This window comes from Notolepis coatsorum (assembly GCF_963971535.1).
Source record: "Notolepis coatsorum genome assembly, chromosome: 10".
NCBI lineage: Eukaryota > Metazoa > Chordata > Actinopteri > Aulopiformes > Paralepididae > Notolepis > Notolepis coatsorum.
Window position 1 is genome coordinate 105,070,275 of NC_140174.1, and position 23,615 is coordinate 105,093,889.

Below are 23,615 nucleotides of genomic sequence, written 5' to 3' on the forward strand. Positions count from 1 at the left end.
GAGAGAGAGAGAGAGAGAGAGAGAGAGAGAGAGAGAGAGAGAGAGAGAGAGAGAGAGAGGAGAGAGAGAGAGAGAGAGAGAGAGAGAGAGAGAGAGAGAGAGAGAGAGAGAGAGAGAGAGAGAGAGAGAGAGAGAGAGAGAGAGAGAGAGAGAGAGAGAGAGAGAGAGAGAGAGAGAGAGAGAGAGAGAGAGAGAGAGAACTGTTTGTATTACAGTTAGTAACAGTTTTGATTTTTATTTAAAGAGAGAGAGAGAGAGACAGACAGACAGACAGAGAGACAGAGAGAGAGAGAGAGAGAGAGATGTTTGTATTAGTTAGTACAGTTTTGATTTTTATTTAAAGATAACAAGAGAGAGAGAGAGAGCTCCGGTGCTATGCTCGGAGCATTTAGTAACGTTACATTTTCAACAAGATTGCTGCTATTTAAATTTAAATCAAAAGTTAGGGGGCGCACTGAAATTATGGCAAGGGTTATTAGCCCCCTAACTTTTGATTGCAAAGTCTGACATTGACCCCCTTTTCAGGAGTTGACCTAGAGCCCACCAAGGTCATGCATATCAAGTTTGGTCAATGTCAGACCTTGCAATACACTGTAAGGCACTGTAAGGCTACTGTCCTGCCTCACTTCCAGTGATGAAGCTAGCTATGCTAACGGAGCGTCTATTCCCAAAGCTAAAATGCACGCACAGAGACAAAAAAGGTATGCATCTTCTTGTCTAACTCCAGGGAAGATGTTAAATAAGCTAATTTCCCAAAATGTTGGAGTTCCCCTTTAAGTTTAGGCATGTTAACTTTAAGCATTGTTTAGGAGTTGGTTAAGGTTAGAAGGGTTAAGTTTAGGCGCTGTTAAGGAGCTGGTTAAGGTTAGAGTTTGTCTTAGAGAATGGCAATATTTTTAACGTGCATTCTTTCGCCGGTTAAGTTTAGGCATGGGACGTCGTTTCTGATTATCGATTCCAATAACGGCATTCGTTATTGTAGCCTCATTCACTGATGGGCTGGTTGGCTATGATAACTAGGCCTGATCAGCATGAAATCTACGTGAAATCGTTCTTACCTGTGGCCGGTTGGATCCCAAAAAGGATTTCCCAGTTATTGATCGCCATCTGTAGATCGATATGTCCATTGGCTGATGCTATATTCCTTTACTGCATACTGAATTCCGCGTCACAAAAAGTATTCCAGGCGATCGGCTGAAGCCCTCGCTTCAGGCTAACAGAAAAACTAGGCCTGAATGAAAAAAAATAACATCCGGTCTGAAAACAAGGAGTACTCCATTCTCGAGACAGCGCCACTGCCAGGATCTGGCCGGTAATGCACTTTTCCGAATCCCAAGACTAGGGTATAATCTGCAGTGCCCGCTCCGTGACATTGAGTAGGTTATTAAAATGCAATAAAAAGCAAAAACAAGCTTATCACATATATATACGTGATTGGCCCTTTAACACATTCCCTGCCATAACTTATATCCATCAATATAGCCAGTCTGCCAGCACTGTAAGCCTATGGAGATGTTCATCTTCTTTGCAGGGCTATAACTTTTTAAATTGTATTGCAAAATTGACATTACTATGGCCCATTCAACATCGATTATCTATCGTTCAGGATGTAGGAACGTTATACTTTTTCATTCAAACATTCATACAAAAATACCTTCTAGAATATAAGTGTTTTTATCGTTTTCTGCAGTAATTCCTAGAATGTGAGTTATAGGCCTAAATGCATATATAGATTATCGATTGCCGTTTATTCCCGATACACGCTATATTAAAAAATTCAACTGTATATGATCCTATACGTTATGCGTCATGCGCGGAGGAAAGGGGGGGGGGGTCGTTTATAATTCCGTGATCGTCAGTAAATGCTTTATGTAGTATGGGTGATATATTGATCAGATCGGTTTGCAGTGAAATGAATGAACAATTGGGCTGAAAATGACGTTAGCGTCCTCTTACCGTGCGTCAATGAGACTGGCGGTGAAAGATCCCAGGTATACGACGCCGATCGCCTAGGTCCATATCTGGTTTGTATGTCGCAATAAACGCCGAAATCATATCGATTATTACGTTTATAAAGCGATCCATTATGTACATAGTGTCTGTCGGGAGCCTTGCGACAATATCTGACGGCCGGATGAATTTAATCGACGCACACCTCTCACTTCCTGTTCCGAGTGTAACTCGCCCGACCATCCACCAGGCGGCGGTATTGAGCCATTGTTGCATTGAGCCGTAGGGTCCAGCTGCAGCGCCGGAGGTGTATATATTAATTATGATGCCATGGTGAAAAAATTAAATATTGATCTCAATCACGCTGTACAGCGAGATCTGGCGGTCAAAGCATGGCGGGCAATCACATGTTACAGCGTGAATGGCGGTGGATGTGTTAAGCATGGCTTCCGAATCACGTATACGTGATTGGCCGGGAATGTGTTAATCTTATGGTCAGCTCATTGTATCCTGGTGATGTTGGCTGCTGACTCATTAGCGAGCAAACATCAGTAACGTTTCGTGAACATCAAGCGCTCTTCAAACATTAATACTAGAAAGCTTAACTACCTCCGTTAACTTGGGTTGAATTCCCCATTGCAGCCATCATGAAGTCAGAGGCCGGTAGGGTTGGTTACCAAACCATTTTACTTTTAAGGGTACTGACCGAATTACGTCGGTACTACAGAGTACCGATTCACATTAGATCAATATGTGACACATTTCGGTACCTTAAAACCTGCTCAGTTATAAAAGAATCCAATTGTAATTCATAATAGACAGAGACCAGCGCGGACCTTCAATGATGTGCAATTGTCATTTCATAATAGGCATAGACCGTGGTTTGCGTGTCAGACAGTCATGCTCACTAATCAGAAGTGCTGTGCTCTACGTGTACCAGCCATTGCTCACCAATCAGAAGTAGCCCAATTTAGCTACGTATACGCCCAACAACAACTGCACGTGAAACGCCTGTGTGGCAAGAGTAGACATTACAGCAGTGCTCCAGAGTGCACATATTTGGTCGCATTGGGTCAGTGCGACCCAAAATTAGAACTAGGCCCACCAGTGCGCCTTGCAAATAAGTCCCTTTTTTTGTGCAGTGAAAACTCTGCGCGCAACGGGTCCAATGCATCTTAACGTGCTTTGCATCCTCACCATTCATGTATCCCCACGTTGCGGTAAAAACCTAAACTAACACTAGCTGCTACCGCTAGCTAAGCTAAACTAACCCTGCAAACACTCGCGGGCACAGTGAGAAAACAGTGGAGTTCCAATAGTGATAATAGGGGGGGGGGGGGGGGGGGGGTGGGGTGGGTAGGACCGGTTTGCAAGATTGAGGTAGGGAGGGGTTTTAGGTTGTGGGTTGTGATAACAATGTTGAAATTGAGAAGTTTATACTTAGTTTAGTTTTACAGCTTAAGTAACATTTGTGTTATTACAGAGTGTAAAGAGTGTAAAAAGACAGTTCTGCTGTCATGAGGTCAGAGGCTGCTGGTTCAAGGTCTTTAGCTCTGCTGTCATGAGGTCAGAGGCTGCTGGTTCAGGGTCTTTAGTTCTGCTGTCATGAGGTCAGAGGCTGGTGGTTCAGGGTCTTTAGCTCTGCTGTCATGAGGTCAGAGGCTGCTGGTTCAGGGTCTTTAGCTCTGCTGTCATGAGGGTCAGAGGCTGCTGGTTCAGGGTCTTTAGCTCTGCTGTCATGAGGTCAGAGGCTGCTGGTTCAGGGTCTGCTGTCATGAGGTCAGAGGCTGGTGGTTCAGGGTCTATAGCTCTGCTGTCATGAGGTCAGAGGCTGCTGGTTCAGGGTCTTTAGCTCTGCTGTCATGAGGTCAGAGGCTGCTGGTTCAGGGTCTTTAGCTCTGCTGTCATGAGGTCAGAGGCTGCTGGTTCAGGGTCTTTAGCTCTGCTGTCATGAGGTCAGAGGCTGCTGGTTCAGGGTCTTTAGTTCTGCTGTCATGAGGTCAGAGGCTGCTGGTTCAGGGTCTTTAGCTCTGCTGTCATGAGGTCAGAGGCTGCTGGTTCAGGGTCTTTAGTTCTGCTGTCATGAGGTCAGAGGCTGCTGGTTCAGGGTCTTTAGTTCTGCTGTCATGAGGTCAGAGGCTGCTGGTTCAGGGTCTTTAGCTCTGCTGTCATGAGGTCAGAGGCTGCTGGTTCAGGGTCTTTAGCTCTGCTGTCATGAGGTCAGAGGCTGCTGGTTCAGGGTCTGCTGTCATGAGGTCAGAGGCTGCTGGTTCAGGGTCTGCTGTCATGAGGTCAGAGGCTGCTGGTTCAGGGTCTTTAGTTCTGCTGTCATGAGGTCAGAGGCTGCTGGTTCAGGGTCTTTAGCTCTGCTGTCATGAGGTCAGAGGCTGGTGGTTCAGGGTCTTTAGCTCTGCTGTCATGAGGTCAGAGGCTGCTGGTTCAGGGTCTTTAGCTCTGCTGTCATGAGGTCAGGCTGGTGGTTCAGGGTCTTTAGCTCTGCTGTCATGAGGTCAGAGGCTGGTGGTTCAGGGTCTGCTGTCATGAGGTCAGAGGCTGCTGGTTCAGGGTCTGCTGTCATGAGGTCAGAGGCTGCTGGTTCAGGTCTGCTGTCATGAGGTCAGAGGCTGCTGGTTCAGGGTCTGCTGTCATGAGGTCAGGCTGGTGGTTCAGGGTCTTTAGCTCTGCTGTCATGAGGTCAGAGGCTGCTGGTTCAGGGTCTTTAGCTCTGCTGTCATGAGGTCAGAGGCTGCTGGTTCAGGGTCTTTATGCTCTGCTGTCATGAGGTCAGAGGCTGCTGGTCAGGGTCTTTAGCTCTGCTGTCATGAGGTCAGAGGCTGCTGGTTCAGGGTCTTTAGCTCTGCTGTCATGAGGTCAGAGGCTGCTGGTTCAGGGTCTTTAGCTCTGCTGTCATGAGGTCAGAGGCTGCTGGTTCAGGGTCTTTAGCTCTGCTGTCCTGAGGTCAGAGGCTGCTGGTTCAGGGTCTTTAGCTCTGCTGTCATGAGGTCAGAGGCTGCTGGTTCAGGGTCTTTAGCTCTGCTGTCATGAGGTCAGAGGCTGCTGGTTCAGGGTCTGCTGTCATGAGGTCAGAGGCTGCTGGTTCAGGGTCTGGCGGTCATGAGGTCAGAGGCTGCTGGTTCAGGGTCTTTAGCTCTGCTGTCATGAGGTCAGAGGCTGCTGGTTCAGGGTCTATAGCTCTGCTGTCATGAGGTCAGAGGCTGCTGGTTCAGGGTCTATAGCTCTGCTGTCATGAGGTCAGAGGCTGCTGGTTCAGGGTCTATAGCTCTGCTGTCATGAGGTCAGAGGCTGCTGGTTCAGGGTCTTTAGCTCTGCTGTCATGAGGTCAGAGGCTGGTGGAGTTAGTTTAATTTTCATCACCATTCATTGTAAATTCGTAAATTAATTTACATCCTCACTGATTCTATTTTTATCGGGTCCTTAAACTCTAGCCCTGCCGTGTACAGGCTTCATATCAGTCAAGTAATCGTTAAGTGTCCTGAGTCTGACGCACGGTCAAACTGTCTCTGGGATTGTCTGTTATATTGTTTTATTATCTTTTATGATTCCAATGTAACCAGACGCTGGCTCTCGTTTGTGCCCTGCGTGTTGAGCTCTCTTCTCTTCCCCTTCTTTTCTTCTCCACATACTCTGTCCCTCCCTCCTCCCTTTCTCTGTCTCTATCTCTCTGTGTGTCTATCTGCGTGTGTATCTCCGTTTCCTCTCTGTGTCTGACTCTCCCTCCGTATCTGTTTGTATATCTATCTCTCGCTCTATCTCTCTCTCTCGCTCTCTCTCTCTCGCTCTATCTCTCTCTCTCTCTCTCTCTCTCTCTCTCTCGCTCTCGCTCTCGCTCTCGCTCTCGCTCTCGCTCTCGCTCTCTCTCTCTCTCTCTCTCTCTCTCTCTCTCTCTCTCTCTCTCTCTCTCTCTCTCTCTCTCTCTCTCACACACACACACACCTGCTCTGATAGCAGCTAATTATACCCTAGACAGCAGGTTCACAGGTATCCACCCACAGACAAATCAATTCAAACATGTCACTCCTGACATGTCACGCCACATGAGTTGGCCACACAACACACTGACTGATGATGAACTGCATTTACACATTGACAACATACTGTATTCGACAAAACAAACTACTCAGTCCCACAGGGCAGATAGATTATTAAACGGGATTGTTAATATCCTTTCATCCTCCTCCTCCTTCCCCTTCTCCTTCCTGGCTCGCTCCTTCTCTTCTCTGTCCTCTCATTACTCTCTCCTTCCTCATCCCTTCTAATATCCTCTCCTCTTTCCTCTCTCCTTCTTCCTCTCTTCTTATATCATCTGCTCCTCCGGGATGGATGTGTTTTGATGGTAATAAAGACAACTTAACAGTGGCAGATGTGAGCACAGCTCAACCTTAGGGAACAGTCTCTCACCGCGGATTCAAGGTCTTCGTTAGTATATTAGCAGAAGAAGAAGACACCGGCACTCTTTGATAACGTCCTTCAGTGTGTCTCCTAATGTGCCAGAAATATAATTATTCCACGTTAGAAACATAGCTAAAGCATGACCATTTATAAATCAAAAGGACGCTGAAAAAACGGATCCATGCTTTTTTTTTTTTTTTTCAAGTCGACTTGACTACTGTAATTCACTCCTTACTGGCCTCCTGTGTAATTAGTCCAGTGTTTAGTGTTAGCTACTCTGCACTGGCTTCCGGTAACATTCAGAACAGATTTTTTCAAAAGTAAGCTACGCATATCATTCTCTATCCATATATCTGCATTGCTTTTACTCGTATTTGTTCATTTTATGTATTTTACTGCCGTGAAGCACTTTGGGCTGCGATTCTTGTATGAAAGGTGTTGTACAAATACAGTTTATTATTATTATTATTATTATTAATGTTATTAAATAAAGACACTGTATTTTCCTCTGCTAAAGACTACTTTATGGACACAATGACTGTGCCCAAGGTACACACACACACACGCATGTAACAGACCTCTCTCCTCTCCAGCTGTACACAGTGGTCCACAACGTGAAGCACTTCAATGACGTGGTGGAGTTTGGAGAGAACCAGGAGTTCACTGATGACTTTGAGTATCTGGCTACCGGCCTGAAGACGGGCCTACCCCTCAATACACGCTGCCTTAGGTAAGACTGGCCTAGGCCACAATACACTCTGCCTTAGGTAAGACTGGCCTAGACCACAATACACTCTGCCTTAGGTAAGACTGGCCTAGACCACAATACACTCTGCCTTAGGTAAGACTGGCCTAGGCCACAATACACGCTGCCTTAGGTAAGACTGGCCTAGACCACAATACACTCTGCCTTAGGTAAGACTGGCCTAGACCACAATACACTCTGCCTTAGGTAAGACTGGCCTACCCCTCAATACACGCTGCCTTAGGTAAGACTGGCCTACCCCTCAATACACGCTGCCTTAGGTAAGACTGGCCTACCCCTCAATACACGCTGCCTTAGGTAAGACTGGCCTAGACCACAATACACTCTGCCTTAGGTAAGACTGGCCTAGACCACAATACACTCTGCCTTAGGTAAGACTGGCCTAGACCACAATACACTCTGCCTTAGGTAAGACTGGCCTAGACCACAATACACTCTGCCTTAGGTAAGACTGGCCTAGACCACAATACACTGCCTTAGGTAAGACTGGCCTAGACCACAATACACTCTGCCTTAGGTAAGACTGGCCTAGACCACAATACACTGCCTTAGGTAAGACTGGCCTAGACCACAATACACTCTGCCTTAGGTAAGACTGGCCTAGACCACAATACACTGCCTTAGGTAAGACTGGCCTAGACCACAATACACTGCCTTAGGTAAGACTGGCCTAGGCCACAATACACTCTGCCTTAGGTAAGACTGGCCTAGACCACAATACACTCTGCCTTAGGTAAGACTGGCCTAGACCACAATACACTCTGCCTTAGGTAAGACTGGCCTAGACCACAATACACTCTGCCTTAGGTAAGACTGGCCTAGGCCACAATACACTCTGCCTTAGGTAAGACTGGCCTAGACCACAATACACTCTGCCTTAGGTAAGACTGGCCTAGACCACAATACACTCTGCCTTAGGTAAGACTGGCCTAGACCACAATACACTCTGCCTTAGGTAAGACTGGCCTAGACCACAATACACTCTGCCTTAGGTAAGACTGGCCTAGACCACAATACACTCTGCCTTAGGTAAGACTGGCCTAGACCACAATACACGCTGCCTTAGGTAAGACTGGCCTACCCCTCAATACACGCTGCCTTAGGTAAGACTGGCCTAGACCACAATACACTCTGCCTTAGGTAAGACTGGCCTAGACCACAATACACTCTGCCTTAGGTAAGACTGGCCTAGACCACAATACACTCTGCCTTAGGTAAGACTGGCCTAGACCACAATACACTCTGCCTTAGGTAAGACTGGCCTAGACCACAATACACTCTGCCTTAGGTAAGACTGGCCTAGACCACAATACACTCTGCCTTAGGTAAGACTGGCCTAGACCACAATACACTCTGCCTTAGGTAAGACTGGCCTAGACCACAATACACTCTGCCTTAGGTAAGACTGGCCTAGACCACAATACACTCTGCCTTAGGTAAGACTGGCCTAGACCACAATACACTGCCTTAGGTAAGACTGGCCTAGACCACAATACACTCTGCCTTAGGTAAGACTGGCCTAGACCACAATACACGCTGCCTTAGGTAAGACTGGCCTAGACCACAATACACTCTGCCTTAGGAAAGACTGGCCTACCCCTCTACAGGCATGGTTTTTAGGAATTTAGTATTAATCAAAGATCAATATATTGGTGCTTGTAAATCTTCAATGAATAAAAATATTCTTTTTGATTAATCAACTAAATCTTAGTTGACTTGAGGTGAGTGGATTGATGAATTTGCAGAGCAATTAAATGTTTTCAGTTCCCCGTTTTCAGTTAGTAATTTTCCTTCAAACATTTTTGCCAGTATGGCCGTGAAATGGGTATTAAATTGTATTCAAAGTGGTCTTAAAAAGTCTTGTTGAAACCAGCAGGGACCCTGTAATGTTAACCTACCCTTGTCTGTATTCCTCAGTGGTATCATCTCTTTTGAATGTAACATACCTGTGTGTGTTCCTCAGTGTTATCAGCCTGGCTACGCGCTGTGCCATGCCCAGCTTCAGGATGCACCTGAGAGCCAGAGGGAAGGTGGCCCAGGTCTTCAAAACCCTCATCGATGCCCCACAACACCCGGTAAGGCGGTGATTCTCAAAGTGTGTTTGGAGGACCCCCTAGAAAATTGTAGAATAGTTATTTCATTCAGTAAAAGTTAGGCCAATGGGAGCATATATATTGGAGTGACTGTTCTGATCACAGGTTTAATTTATTCACAGGTATCTCCTCAACTACAGTGATATCCAGGGTCCTTGAAGTACTTAAAGTGCTTGATTCTTGATAAAAAAAGTCAATGCCTGGAATTCCTTAAACAGCCCTTTTTTTAACAAGGTGCTTAAAAAGTCCTTGAAATTCAAATCAACCATTCACATTGAACGTTTTGTTCATCCATGATTAAATTGTTCTGAATCAAGAAATATAATTGTTTAAGTGTAAAGTAACTAATTGTCGGAAATTGGTTTTAAGCCATACATATTGGATCATATATATTTTTCTATAAACAGCATTTAAAAAGGAATTGTATCCTTTTAAATGCCCTTTTTAACACATTGACGGCCACGGGTAATAGACGGACCCACTGTACACGGCCACCTTATCATAACACGTATTCATTGTGCGTGGGGCTGTTTGTAGAGCTAAATCTATACTTTATAGTATTGCTATCTGTCCATTCTCATTGTCAATTGAGACCATAAACCGTCCCTTCAAAATGGCTTAAAGAAATACTTTTTTCATCAATACGTTCTCATTTTATAGCCTCGTGAATATAAGCGTTATATGGGATTTGGACTAGTATATTTCCTGGAAGGCGAGATACAGGGCGCTAAGCTAATAACATTAAATCGAACAGCGTTTCGGTACTACAGAAGCTAGAGCTAAAACGCAAAATGCATATTGTCGGTATTCATCGTCCACCATGAATGCATGAAAGGGGCGGGGGGGCGGGGGACGTCGTTTCTGATGATTCATTACCAATAGCCGCGTTAGCCTCAGTAGCCACATTCGCTGATCGGCTGGTTGGGTATGAGAACAAGGCCCGATCAGCATGTAATTTACGTGAAAAAGATCTTACCGTGAGCCGGTTGGATCCCCAAAAGGATCCATCTGGTAGATCGATATGTCCATTGGCTGATGATATATTCCTTTACTGCATAGTGAATTCGGCGTCGCAAAAGGTATTCCAAACTACAGGCTACACGTATAGAATCCAGCTAACTGGAAACTCTGTTGAAAGTCAAAAAAAATAAGGCACCGTTCTGCTACAGGGAACACTGCATTATCGAGACAGCGCCCCTACGAGGATCTGGACGGTAATGAACTTTTCAGAATTCCAAGAGTGGGGTAAATCTGCAGTGCCGCTCGGTGACATTGAGTAGGTTATTAAAATGGAATAAAAGCCAAAACAACCTTGCCACGGACATGTCCGTGGTTGGCCCTTTAACACTGAGTGCCAGCCACGACATATGTCGTTATTTCATGCCCCCCGTTGAGTGCCGACGACGCTAATTGTCGCTTTTTATTTTTATTAGCAATCTGAATTCATATTTCATCAAACGAGTCTCCCGTTGGTACAGCAGCCCCTCTAGGAGCTCCGATGGGAAAATACCGCCCCCTATCGTCTATCCCTGTGTAACTGCAGGCCATTCGATTACACTGGTGGATCTGTGGGGGGGGAGCCTACTGGCTCCACTATGCTGGCGAGGGATCTGATGAAGAGGGAATATATATTTACAGCAGCCAATAATCAATCAATAAACGCGATCAATATTTGGAATGGCGATCAGGAATTGGAATAATCTTTTTGGAGAACATCTGATCTAAGGTAAGGAGTCTATGTTACCAGTTTTAGCATAATCAGAGCTGTTTTCACTGAGATAACAGCGTGTCCCGTATGTGTATATGTGTGTGTGTGTGTGTGTGTGTGTGCTGTTGAGGAAATAAGAGAATCGATTTCTCAGCTCGCTTCTATAGCATGCATAAGTACACATATACTATCGATAATCTAGCGTTTATTTGAAAACGATTCATAAATAGGCCGACAAATGACAACGTGTCTAGTGTATTCGAGAATATTCCAATAAATGCCGTTTATGACGGAATCTTTCTATTTTCCTGAAATTTGAGAAAACGATAGCTTTTCGAAATGCTATAAAAAGGATATGAACCGATTAAAAAAAACAATCCGTTTCGACAATGTTGACTGCAAACAAGTCATTGATAAGCGACGGGCAGATTAGACACATAGCCATAATTTAAAATATAGATTATGCGTTTTTAACGCTATCATTGAAGTGGGTGGCGGCATTCAAGGGGGTAAAAAGGAAAACACGGCCAGCACTGAAAGTGTTAAGCATGGCGCCGAAACACGGACATGTCCGTGGTCGGGCGGGAATGTGTTCAAATGAAAAAATAGTGCTGGGAAAAGTACTTGAAAGTCCTTGAATTTCATTTTGCAATGTCTGTGGGAACCCTGGATATCTAATCATCATCCTGGGTTCCTAACACAGCAGTAGTGCATGTGGCTCCTAGTGGAAGATCAGTCATCTGTGTGTTACCACCCCATGCACCACTTGTTTTAAAAGCCTTCCAGATTGGGTTCTTTACACTTCCCTAGAAGCTCTCTTCCATGTATCGCTTGGGATTTTATACTAAAGTTACATGACAAAACATAGATTTTTTAAATGTTTATTTTATTATGTGTTTTCATTTGTGCTGTGCCCCTTGGAAGCGTGTTGCCGTTGGTGCCACGTGCCTCCTGCTTAAGAACGGCTCGGTCGCTTGGCTCCCGCTAGTTCTGCCTGCAGCGCTCTCAAGAACACACTAAACTCTACACTCAGCAACACACCTGCAGCGCTCTCAAGAACACACTAAACTCTACACTCAGCAACACACCTGCAGCGCTCTCAAGAACACACTAAACTCTACACTCAGCAACACACCTGCAGCGCTCTCAAGAACACACTAAACTCTACACTCAGCAACACACCTGCAGCGCTCTCAAGAACACACTAAACTCTACACTCAGCAACACACCTGCAGCGCTCTCAAGAACACACTAAACTCTACACTCAGCAACACACCTGCAGCGCTCTCAAGAACACACTAAACTCTACACTCAGCAACACACCTGCAGCGCTCTCAAGAACACACTAAACTCTACACTCAGCAACACACCTGCAGCGCTCTCAAGAACACACTAAACTCTACACTCAGCAACACACGTGCCAAGTGTTCAGTCGATGGGATGAGCAGTTCTGCAGATAATGTGAAGGACAGACTTACAGAGATTCCTTCTTTTTCTAGTTGGATAAATGAGTGTGGAGAGTCCACTCCCTTTGGTGTTCTTTCCTTAACACTTTGGATGCCCAACCCGAGTTTTCTCGGGTTTACCCCCGCGGGTTGAATGCCCATAACGAGAATTCATATTTCATCAACCGAGTCTACCGTTGGAAAATCAGCCACCCCAGACGCTCAGATGTGAAAAAAGCACCCCCTATCGTCTCCCAGATGGTAATTCACCCTTTTGGATTGGACTCAATGAAAAGGCATGAGAAAAAAAGACCCAGACTCCACATTTTACTTCTCACTCATGTAACCGGGGGTCGATCAGCTTCATGCTGGACCCTCAGAGCAGCAGGGATTATGTGTTTTTACAGTATACGCGGTGGATCAATAAAAGGATCGATTTTCGGAATGGCGATCAGGAATTGGAATAATCCATTTGGATACCATCTGATCTCAGGTAAGGAATCTATTTTACCAGTATTAGGATAATCTGACCCGTTTTCACGGAGATATAAGCTTTTTCTTTTTTTTGTGATATGGCTGTTTGACTCTAAGAGCGATCAGGAACTGAGAGAGTGAGTGTGTGCTGTTGAGGAAATAAGATAATCGATTTCTCAGCGCGCGGCACTAGCGTGCACACGTACACATATACTATCGATAATCTAGCGTTTATTTGAAAACGATTCATAAATAGGCCGACAAATGACAACGTTCTAGAATATTACAGTACGGGGCGATTATCATGGAATCCTCTTTTTTTTCGTGAAAAGGAGGGTTTTTCTAAATGCTATGAAACGGAAATGAACCGATAAAAAAACAATCTGCTTCGACAATGTTGACTGGAAATAGGTCATTGATAATGCGACGGGCAGATTAGACACATAATTTAAAACATAGATTAGGCGATATTAATGCTAACATTGAAGTGGATGTGGGCATTCAAGCACTAAATGTGCGCCCCCTGCTGGGCATTCAAAGTGTTAATGAGAGTGGGAAGGGAGACACGGGAGAGACGGTTGAGGTGGGATTCGGCCAGCAGGGTTACATGTGGTCCCATGGGCGGGGGCCTAATTTAACAATTCATACATTCATATGGACAGTCTATGAATATCAGTGAACACAAACAATTCTCCCAAATCCGAAGACTAGACTGCTAAAACACATATGTGATGTCATAAGGTATTAGGCCTGTCCCCGACTAAGGATTTGTATAGTCGACTTTGATTGGCCAAAATTTGCGACTACCCGCGAATGCAAAAAAATAAATTTGTATAATAATTTTTTGATGCATCTTGATATTTGTCTAGTGTGTTCATTAGACAGGTGAAATCCTCTTTCAGTGCCTCTGTGCCCGTTTTATTAGGCAGTTAGCTTCGCTTGAATGTACGCCATTAGCATTAGCCACGCTTCAAGGCCTCATTGCTTTTGGAAAGCAAATTCTATATATATTTTTTTATTTTTTGCATTCGACTAACAGGTTGGCAGTCGACTACGGCTCCTTTCGATCGATTATTCGACTAGTCGAGGTCAGCCCTATAAGGTATAAAGTCTGAAGCTGCTCTGTAGATGATTCATTCTCTCCCTCCCTCCCTCTCTTCCTCCCCCTCCCCCCTCTCTCTCATCCAGAACCTAGCGTTGTGCACAGCCTCTCTGATGTACATCCTGAGCAGGGACCGGTTGAACATGGATCTGGATCGATCTTGTCTGGACCTGATGATCCGGCTGCTGGAGTTGGACCTGGACGAGGACCAGGGCGCAGCCACCAGCTCTTGCACCACCACCGCCCAGCTCAGTGCCCGAGAGATCACCAAGGTCAAGGAGAAGATCAGGAAACTGTGTGAGACGGTCCACAACAAACATCTAGACCTCCAGAACATCACGGTAAGGAGTAGAGGTGTAACATATACATCTAGACCTCCAGAACATCACGGTAAGGAGTAGAGGTGTAACCAAGTCCATATACATCTAGACCTCCAGAACATCACAGTAAGGAGTAGAGGTGTAACATATACATCTAGACCTCCAGAACATCACAGTAAGGAGTAGAGGTGTAACCATATACATCTAGACCTCCAGAACATCACAGTAAGGAGTAGAGGTGGAACCATATACATCTAGACCTCCAGAACATCACAGTAAGGAGTAGAGGTGTAACATATACATCTAGACCTCCAGAACATCACAGTAAGGAGTAGAGGTGGAACATATACATCTAGACCTCCAGAACATCACAGTAAGGAGTAGAGGTGTAACATATACAACTAGACCTCCAGAACATCACAGTAAGGAGTAGAGGTGTAACATATACATCTAGACCTCCAGAACATCACAGTACGGAGTAGAGGTGTAACATATACATCTAGACCTCCAGAACATCACAGTAAGGAGTAGAGGTGTAACCATATACAACCAGCATCTAGACCTCCATCCAGAACATCAATTTTGTGCCAGACTTTAGGTGTGTTTTCTTCCATGCTGAATCACTGGGTTTAAAGAGGTGCATGATGAAGTGCATTCATTTGTAGAAGGAAACGAATCTGTCACTCTCTGTCCTTATCTCCACCTCTTCTCTCTCCTCTGTTTCTCCACCTCTTCTCTCCCCTCTGTTTCTCCACCTCTTCTCTCCCCTCTGTTTCTCCACCTCTCTTCTCTCCCCTCTGTTTCTCCACCTCTTCTCTCCCCTCTGTTTCTCCACCTCTCTTCTCCCCCCTCTGTTTCTCCACCTCTCTTCTCTCCCCTCTGTTTCTCCACCTCTCTTCTCTCCCCTCTGTTTCTCCACCTCTCTTCTCTCCCCTCTGTTTCTCCACCTCTCTTCTCTCCCCTCTGTTTCTCTACCTCTCTTCTCTCCCCTCTGTTTCTACACCTCTCTTCTCTCCCCTCTGTTTCTCCACCTCTCTTCTCTCCCCTCTGTTTCTCCACCTCTCTTCTCCACCCTCTGTTTCTCCACCTCTTCTCTCCCCTCTGTTTCTCCACCTCTCTTCTCTCCCCTCTGTTTCTCTACCTCTCTTCTCTCCCCTCTGTTTCTCCACCTCTCTTCTCTCCCCTCTGTTTCTCCACCTCTCTTCTCTCCCCTCTGTTTCTCCACCTCTCTTCTCTCCCCTCTGTTTCTCCACCTCTCTTCTCCACCCTCTGTTTCCCCACCTCCCTTATCTCCCTCTGTTTCTCCATCTCCTCTCCCCTCTTTCTCCCTCCCTCCTCTCTCCCCTCTGTTTCTCCCTCCCTCCTCCCTCCCCTCTGTTTCTCCATCTCCTCCCCTCTTTCTCCCTCCCTCCTCTCTCCCCTCTGTTTCTCCCTCCCTCCTCTCTCCCCTCTGTTTCTCCATCCCTCCTCTCTCCCCTCTGTTTCTCCCTCCCTCCTCTCTCCCCTCTTTCTCCCTCCCTCCTCTCTCCCCTCTGTTTCTCCCTCCCTCCTCTCTCCCCTCTGTTTCTCCCTCCCTTCCTCCCTCAACCCCTTTCTTCCTCCCTCCACCCCTTCTCCCTCTCCCTGCCCCCCCTTCCTCTCCTCTTCCAGACAGGTCATCTAGCGATGGAGACGCTGTTGTCTCTGACCTCTAAGAGAGCGGGTGACTGGTTTAAAGAGGAGCTGAGATTACTGGGAGGCCTGGACCACATAGTGGACAAAGGTATCACACCAATCCTCCATGCAAATACAGACACAATATATCTGACACTGGGAATACCGTACTTTTCGCACTATAAGCCGCACCTGACTATAAGCCGCAGCAGCTAAATTGAATGATGTGTACATATATAAGCCGCACTGGACTATAAGCCGCATGTGTTTTAATGTTTAATTACCATATGTAAGGAGTGGAGCCTTTGGCTTAATTTGACTCAACACGGGAAACCTCACCCGGCCCGGACACGGAAAGGATTGATAGATTGATTGCTCTTTCTCGATTCTGTGAGTGGTGGTGCATGGCCGTTCTTATATTGAGCTTTAAGTTCCCACCTCTACAGAGAATGACTCCCATTGGGACACAATACTGTCGGACAAATAACATTAACTCATTTACAAGTTGTATTAAGTTTAGCAAATAAGGGAACAGATAAATAACATTTCAATGCAGTAAAAAAAGCAATATTTCGATTTTCGGGTTTTGTCCACATATAAGCCGCACCGTTATATAAGCCGCAGGGTCGAAAAATGGGGGGAAAAGCTGCGGCTTATAGTCCGAAAAGTACGGTACATTCCCTGAGGTCCATAGATGTCCCTAGATACCAAGAACATGGAAATGGACCTTGTAATTGCGGAGCAATTCTTAATTTACTTGTGTATGTACTTTTAAGCAAATATTCTGGAAATATAATTTAATTTTTAATTTTTTTTTTATTTTTTATTTTTTTTAAACAAACGCATAAACAAACATGACAACACACGATAAGATATACAACCATTAGTTGTCAGTGCACATCCAATGAGATCACATTTTAGTTAATTGTCTTATATAGGATATACCCTTAATACCTGTTATCTAAAAACCTACACACATATGCTCCAGCTCGTACCCCCCCCCCTCCCGGACCCCCCATTGGATAATCCATCCATTTTCCCTCGCTCCTAACCAGATATTACCATTATATGCTAGCTTTTATTTTCTCCACCACTTCTTTTTTTTTTTTAAACTTTGACCAGTCAGCTGGTTCTTTTAGCGTTTATCGCTTTTTTCTGGTCAAGCATGACCGACAGAAACAGGTTGAATGGGGTATAGATCGGGGGAAAGACACTCTGAGAAAATACGGCGAGTCCGGGAGTCGAACTCGTGTACCCCAGATCCGTGACGCGCACGGTTGTCCCCGACGCCGAAATAGCGTCTGAGGTACGCGGTGAGCTACAGGAGCTCCCCTTCTCCACCACTTCTAACCACAATGTCATTTTGGATTCATTGAGACCCAAAATTCTTGCTGTAGATATTTCTTGATAGATCACATCGAGATATGTAATAATCCAGACCTTTCGGCACATTTTTCGACTTTATTTACAGGTTTTTTTGTAGATGGAGTACTGAATTATGTCATCCGGACACTTGCAATATGAAATATGAATATAGGTGCCAGGAGAGCTTCCTGGAGGGATACAGGAAAGTTGTAAGTTCTCAATGGCCAATTGTACAGAGTCAGCAATACAATACACAAACAGTATAATCTACATACAGATGGGCTTGCCAACCATTCAGCGAAGACACAATATTATAAATATAAATAGTGAAGATGATACCTATTTTCATGTCTTTCTGCCATTTTATTATTAAACCAGTGACGAGCTTCTCTCTCTATTCTCTGTTGCGTGCTGTGTGTCTGAATGGCAGCCTGATCTGCGAGTGCAGAGCTGGAGTATGGAGAAACAATAGGAATTTGCCATTGGTCCTCCCAGCCCACGTGACAATTTCTAGCATTTCCATTGATTATAGGCTAAAAGCTCAGTGAGAAATACATAGATGCAGTGGATTTGCTGGCCTCGCATTTGGAAGACGGTCTCTTCTGTCTGTGCTGTGAGTAAAGTAGAAAGATGGTCTCCAAGAATAATTTAGGGGGAAAGAAGAGAATCTCCCGGGTTAAGATATAGTGTAGTGACTATCCTGATGTCCTGATAGACGCTTGGTTGGGTGCGGGGATTCCTCGTCTTTGACGCGCAATTCAGGGTTTCCGTTAGAAAAAATTGTTGCCGGCCTCAGTGTCCGGTAGATTTCAACCTACCGGTCAAATGAGAGAAATTCCGGTCAGAGTTTATTGAGCTTAAAAACAATTGATAGGCAAAATAATGACAACAAAACAAAAGAATGACATCATCAAGGCATGTAGATTTATAATATTTTTACTTAAAACTAGGCTACTTTTGCGTATAAAGTCATTATATTCCAAATAAAATAAGTCCCGAGACTCGTGCTGCTGCCGACTTTAAATCAAATAGGTGTCTGTGGGAAAACGAGCGAGGGTACGTGCGTGTGTTCGTGCGATAAAAACCGTCGGATCTCTCCGTCACCCATACCTAGATAACTTGATTGACATAGCCTACACCTGTGTCTTTATTAAAAACCCATGCGCTCCGCGCTGCCACCCAGTGATGAACTTAACAAACTACAAACTTAACACAAAAACAATCAAATAGCTCCTACATATAGTTTAAAGCAGCGGTTCTCAAACTACAGGTTGCAACCTAATGTGGGGTCATCATGGGTAGGTGACAGTGGGGTTGCGCAAATTATTATAATCTTTTTTTAATGTTCTGCCAACATATTTTGGCTAAATATGCCTCGTTTTATAAATCTGTATTGATAACATAGTGCTGTAATAAAATTTTCTAATAAATGTGCATAATCAAGTTCAACAACGTGTGCTTTTATTTTGATATTCCATGTTGAAATTACGCGATACATTAAGTGTGGGGTCGCCAAAAAAAAATTCTAAATACAATAGGGTCATGGTATAAAAAAAGTTTGAGAACCCCTGGTTTAAAGTGATTCTTTATCACAAACGGTTCCAAAGATATTTAATCGTGTGGGGCGTGACACTCGGCTTTAGAAGATTAAGGGCTATTTGATTCTTACTTCTCTGGGTTCTGGCTTTAGGATTAGCTCATGTTCACAAATATTGACCGAACTTTCCGAGCTCATGGAAATAAATAAATTATTGATTTGGGTGGCGTTCCCCTTTTGAACCCTTTTCACGACCGTCGGTTGTGTGATAGTAAAGGGTTAACCTTCTGTCATGTGGCAGTGAAAGGGTTAACAGGCGGTTGTGTGGCAGTGAAAGGGTTAACCTTCCGTGAGTTGTTGCAGTGAAAGGGTTAACCGGTTCATAGTGCGGCAGTGAAAGGGTTAAATATGTGGAAAATAGGGAATTTGAATATCTTCCTGTGTTGTTTTCATCAGTCATTCTCCGTCTCCCTCTTTGTCTCTGTCTCTTTCTCTCTCACTCTGTGTCTCTATCTCTCTTTTCTCTCTCTCTCTCTCTTTTCCCACTCTAGTGAAAGAGTGTGTAGATAATCTGAGCGAGGAGGATGATGAGATGTTGGTTGTGTCACTCTGGGGGGCTGAGAGGTGTCTACGGGTACTGGAGAGTGTAAGTACACACACACACACACACACACACACACACACACACACATGGCCTCAAACTACTTAAGTTCAGTTGAAATGGCGAGTACTAAAGCAATGGATTACTCACACCAACCCCTACATTGTATATGTAGTGCAGGTCAACAGCATGGCTGTGATGCATCTCTCTCTCGCTCTCACTCTCTCTCTGTAGGTAACGGACCACAACGCAGAGAACCAGAGTTATCTGATCGCCTACAAAGACTCCTCTCTCATCGCTTCTTCAGCTAGGTGAGCATACACACACACGGTGAAATGGGGCGACAGTGGCTCAGGTGGTCGTCTACTGATCAGAAGGTTCCCAGTTTGATTCCAGCTCCTCCCAGCAGCATGTCAAAGTGTCCTTGAGCAAGACACTAAAACCCTAACTGCTTTCCATGAGCAGGTCGGCACCTTGCATGGTGTGTGAATGTGTGAGTGAGTGGGTGATTGAGAGGCATAAGTTGTAAAGTGCTTTGGATAAAAGTGCCTTTTCTTCTCCATACTCTTCTCGTCCCGTCATTCTGGTACAAGTTTATCTTTGTCTCATCTGTCCATAGGATGATGTTCCAAAACTGTACATGTCTTATTCAATGTTTTTTTGGCAAACTCTAATGATGAAAATTGTGTCCAAATATTTATGGACTTGACTGTGTAAATGCAGTCTATTTACATGGTCAGTATTAAATGAGCACATACTGTATACATTGTCCTTTTTTTTTTCTAAGTTCATCTGTGTGCTTAATCAATACTTTTGTTTCCTGGCTCCATCTGTTTCTGTGCCTTAATACTGAATGAATGCTATTGTTTCCTGGCTCTATCTGTTTCTGTGTCATAATACTGAATGAATAATATTGTCTCCTTGCTGCCTCGGCCTCTTTCCATCGCCAGTGGAAGTCACTTTTCATTAGACACTGTTTTGTTGCTCTGTTTCCTGATTGTAACATCCTGTCACTCATACCATTGGCCTTTCACCCCTGGCCTTGGGCCTGTCTCAGCTGGGAAACCAAGTTAGCCATGGACCTGACCCAACCTGACCTAAACTGACCTTGCTGCTGCTCTCTGCATCTAAAAGCTTCCAGCTTGCCAACTCGTTAATAATAAGACAGACTGAAAGCTTCCAGCTAGATAACTAGTTAATAATACAGTCTGAAAGCTTCCAGCTAGCTAACTCGTTAGTATTAGAAGTCTGAAAGCATCTAGCTTGCCAACTCGTTAATAATAGTGAAAGCGTATACCATCTACTATTTAAAGGTAAATCCATCACAGAACATAATTTACATCGTTCTATTCCAATGATCTTGGACAGTTCAATCAATGTATTCCCTAATCTGGAAACAAGAGCATCAATTAAAAAATTTGTATAACTGCTTGGCGACAGATTTACTGCAAATAGTTAACAGTTCTCTTCTATCCGTTTTTCCAAAGGCTTTCAAAACTGCAGTTATTAATCCTCTACTAGAAAATTGTAACCTGGACACTTTTTACATAAAATAGTTTCTTAGACAAATTCCAGTCTGGTTTTCGACCTTATCACAGCACCGAAACTGCTGTTATTAATATTCTAAATAACTTTTTCATAAACACTTGCAAAATCTCCAGTGCATTCACAACACAGTCATTGAGTTGAGTGGTATTGGTCATTGTGCTCCGCAAATATCAATATCGGTATTTGGCATTGGCATCCAAAAGGCCTCCATTGATTGGGCTGTCCTCCTTGTGACCGGTCCGTAGCCCCTACAGGAGGTCTGGGAGAGGGAGGAGAGGGGGGGGGGGGGGTGTAGGTCCACAAAGAGAGGCTGTCTCGTCTCAGTCTCACTGCCAGGCCCTCAGCTGCCCCACTGGGGTAATTCAATTAGCCTCCATGCACATGGTTAGCTAGCTAGCACACTGACCTATATTCACGTGCGCGCACACACACACACACACACACACACACACACACACACACACACACACACACACACACACACACACACACACACCATTAGGAAACGTGTCTGGCCTCTCTCTCATTCTCAAACTCTTTTCCTCATTTCCATCCCTTTCTCCCTTTGTTCCTCTCGCTCTTTCTCTTTCACTTTTTCTCTCCCTCCATATTTCTCTTATTTTCGAATATTCTATTGCGTATTGGACTACTTTCTGCCAGGTGTTTGTATGGATTTATCTGAAGTGTTGAGACAAAAGCCCCTTTCACACAGAACTTGGGGCAATATATGGATTCTCTTTTTCCCCCCCAATCTGCTGGCTTTGGGTTATCCACACTGAAGCTAGCAAAAACGCTATAAGTGTGTGCATTCAGATAGAATGTTGTGTTCCCGAGTCGGATGGAGAGGCAGCGTGTATAGAATAGAATGTATTCAGTATTTTTCAGCAGTGTCGAGTTAAAGCGCCATCTTGGGGCTCGGGATGTCAGTCTCCCAAATGAGCCCTTCAGGAGTAAATAACTGTGATCTGATAATGTGCTGGGTTCCAATTCCATGTCAAATCTATCAAATAGTCTAGGGCAGTGGTTCTCAAACTGTGGTATGCGTACCACTAGTGGTACTTGGTGGTACTGCTGGTGGTACTTGAAAACATTTCCAAAAAAGCTAAAAAAATAATTTCTTTTTTTTTTTTTTTGCAGTCAGGCCACTGAACTTAGAAGCAGGCCAGGCCAGTGTTTCTGCTTGCGGCAGCGCAATAGTTAGATAATCTAAGTGGGGAACAACCAGGAGATCACTGTGACAGAGAGTAATGCAGTCTAAACAGTCATAAATCTTTAATTCAACTTCAGCCTGATCATAACCATTTATTTTTAGATTTCTTGTAATGTCAGATAAAAAATGAAATACTCCCACTTTTCTGAAAAGAGTTGGTTGAATCATTGACACATGCCTAGCCTGTAATAATCCCCCCCAGAAAAATGTACGTTGCATTTGATATATTGTAAATATTTTACTTTTTGTGTTTTCTTTAACAATAATTTGTGATGCCATCACACAAACTGGCATTTAAAGGGTAAACATTCAAAAATGTATTGAATATGTGTTTTCTTTTCTTTTTTACAATAATGTGTGATGCCCATCACAAACACTGGCATTTAAAGGGTAAAAATTCAAAAGTGTGTGTGTGTGTGTGTGTGTGTGTGTGTGTGTGTGTGTGTGTGTGTGTGTGTGTGTGTGTGTGTGTGTGTGTGTGTGTGTGTGTGTGTGTGTGTGTGTGTGTGTGTGTGTGTGTGTGTGTGTGTGTGTGTGTGTGTGTGTGTGTGTGTGTGTGTGTGTGTGTGTGTGTGTGTGTGTGTGTGTGTGTGTGTGTGTGTGTGTGTGTGTGTGTGTGTGTGAGTGTGAGAGAGAATTAAGTACATTTGCTGAAATACAGTTGTTCTTAATTTTCTCACTTGCTATGTGAGAATGTTAGTTATTATGTTCTCAATGCCCCTTGCATTGTATGAGTTGTGTGGAAGCGTTTGCTAGTTCTAGTGCTATCCCTTTGTACATTGTGGCTGTGTCTGACAAAAGTTAACAATAAATAATGGTATTAGGAATACATTTGCCTCCTGCGTGAACTGTGCATAGCTGAATAGACTGTATTTTAACGCCGGTCATATGGTGGTACTTGGAGAGCCGGCTACGTTCTCAGGTGGTACTTGGTGTAAAAAGTTTGAGAACCACTGGTCTAGGGGATGCAAAAACATAATCTATTCTGGAAAATTACTCGTGTCTTGCTGAGAAAAAATAGTATTTTAGGGCTGTTGGGTTGAGTAGTCGCCATAGATCATTTACTCCCGTATTCTTGGCCCAATCCTTTAGTGCATTAGATGCCTGTTTCTGATCATTGGAAGTGGTGGGGTTAGATTTTTCAATCGAGGGATCCCATATGCCATTAAAATCTGCACCAATTATAAATGAATACTCGGGGATGTCCAACATTGCATTTGTGAGTGTTGCGTAGAAGTTGGCATCATAAAGATTAGGGGCATAAGCCGCTACCAACGCAATTTTCCTATTACTGTATTCTATCTTAGCAATAGTTACTCTGCCGTCTGTATCAGACCATATGTCCATCAATTTAATATTCAATTTCCTTTTCACGACTATAGCTACCCCACGGGATCTAGTTCCAAAAGATGAGTAGCTAATATTATGATATA

The 23,615-nt window shown here is 44.3% G+C and overlaps 1 protein-coding gene across 1 annotated transcript in view; it reads left to right on the forward strand.

The window, feature by feature from the left end:
* Nucleotides 1–23,615, forward strand: part of LOC311235245 (wings apart-like protein homolog) — a 150,804-nt gene that overhangs the window by 70,961 nt on the left and 56,228 nt on the right. Inside the window, exons 8-13 of the mRNA XM_084322656.1 lie at nt 6,954–7,090; nt 9,090–9,201; nt 14,035–14,289; nt 15,919–16,030; nt 19,375–19,469; nt 19,659–19,735. Coding sequence (XP_084178782.1) covers nt 6,954–7,090; nt 9,090–9,201; nt 14,035–14,289; nt 15,919–16,030; nt 19,375–19,469; nt 19,659–19,735 — 788 coding nt within the window. The remainder of the gene's footprint in view (nt 1–6,953; nt 7,091–9,089; nt 9,202–14,034; nt 14,290–15,918; nt 16,031–19,374; nt 19,470–19,658; nt 19,736–23,615) is intronic.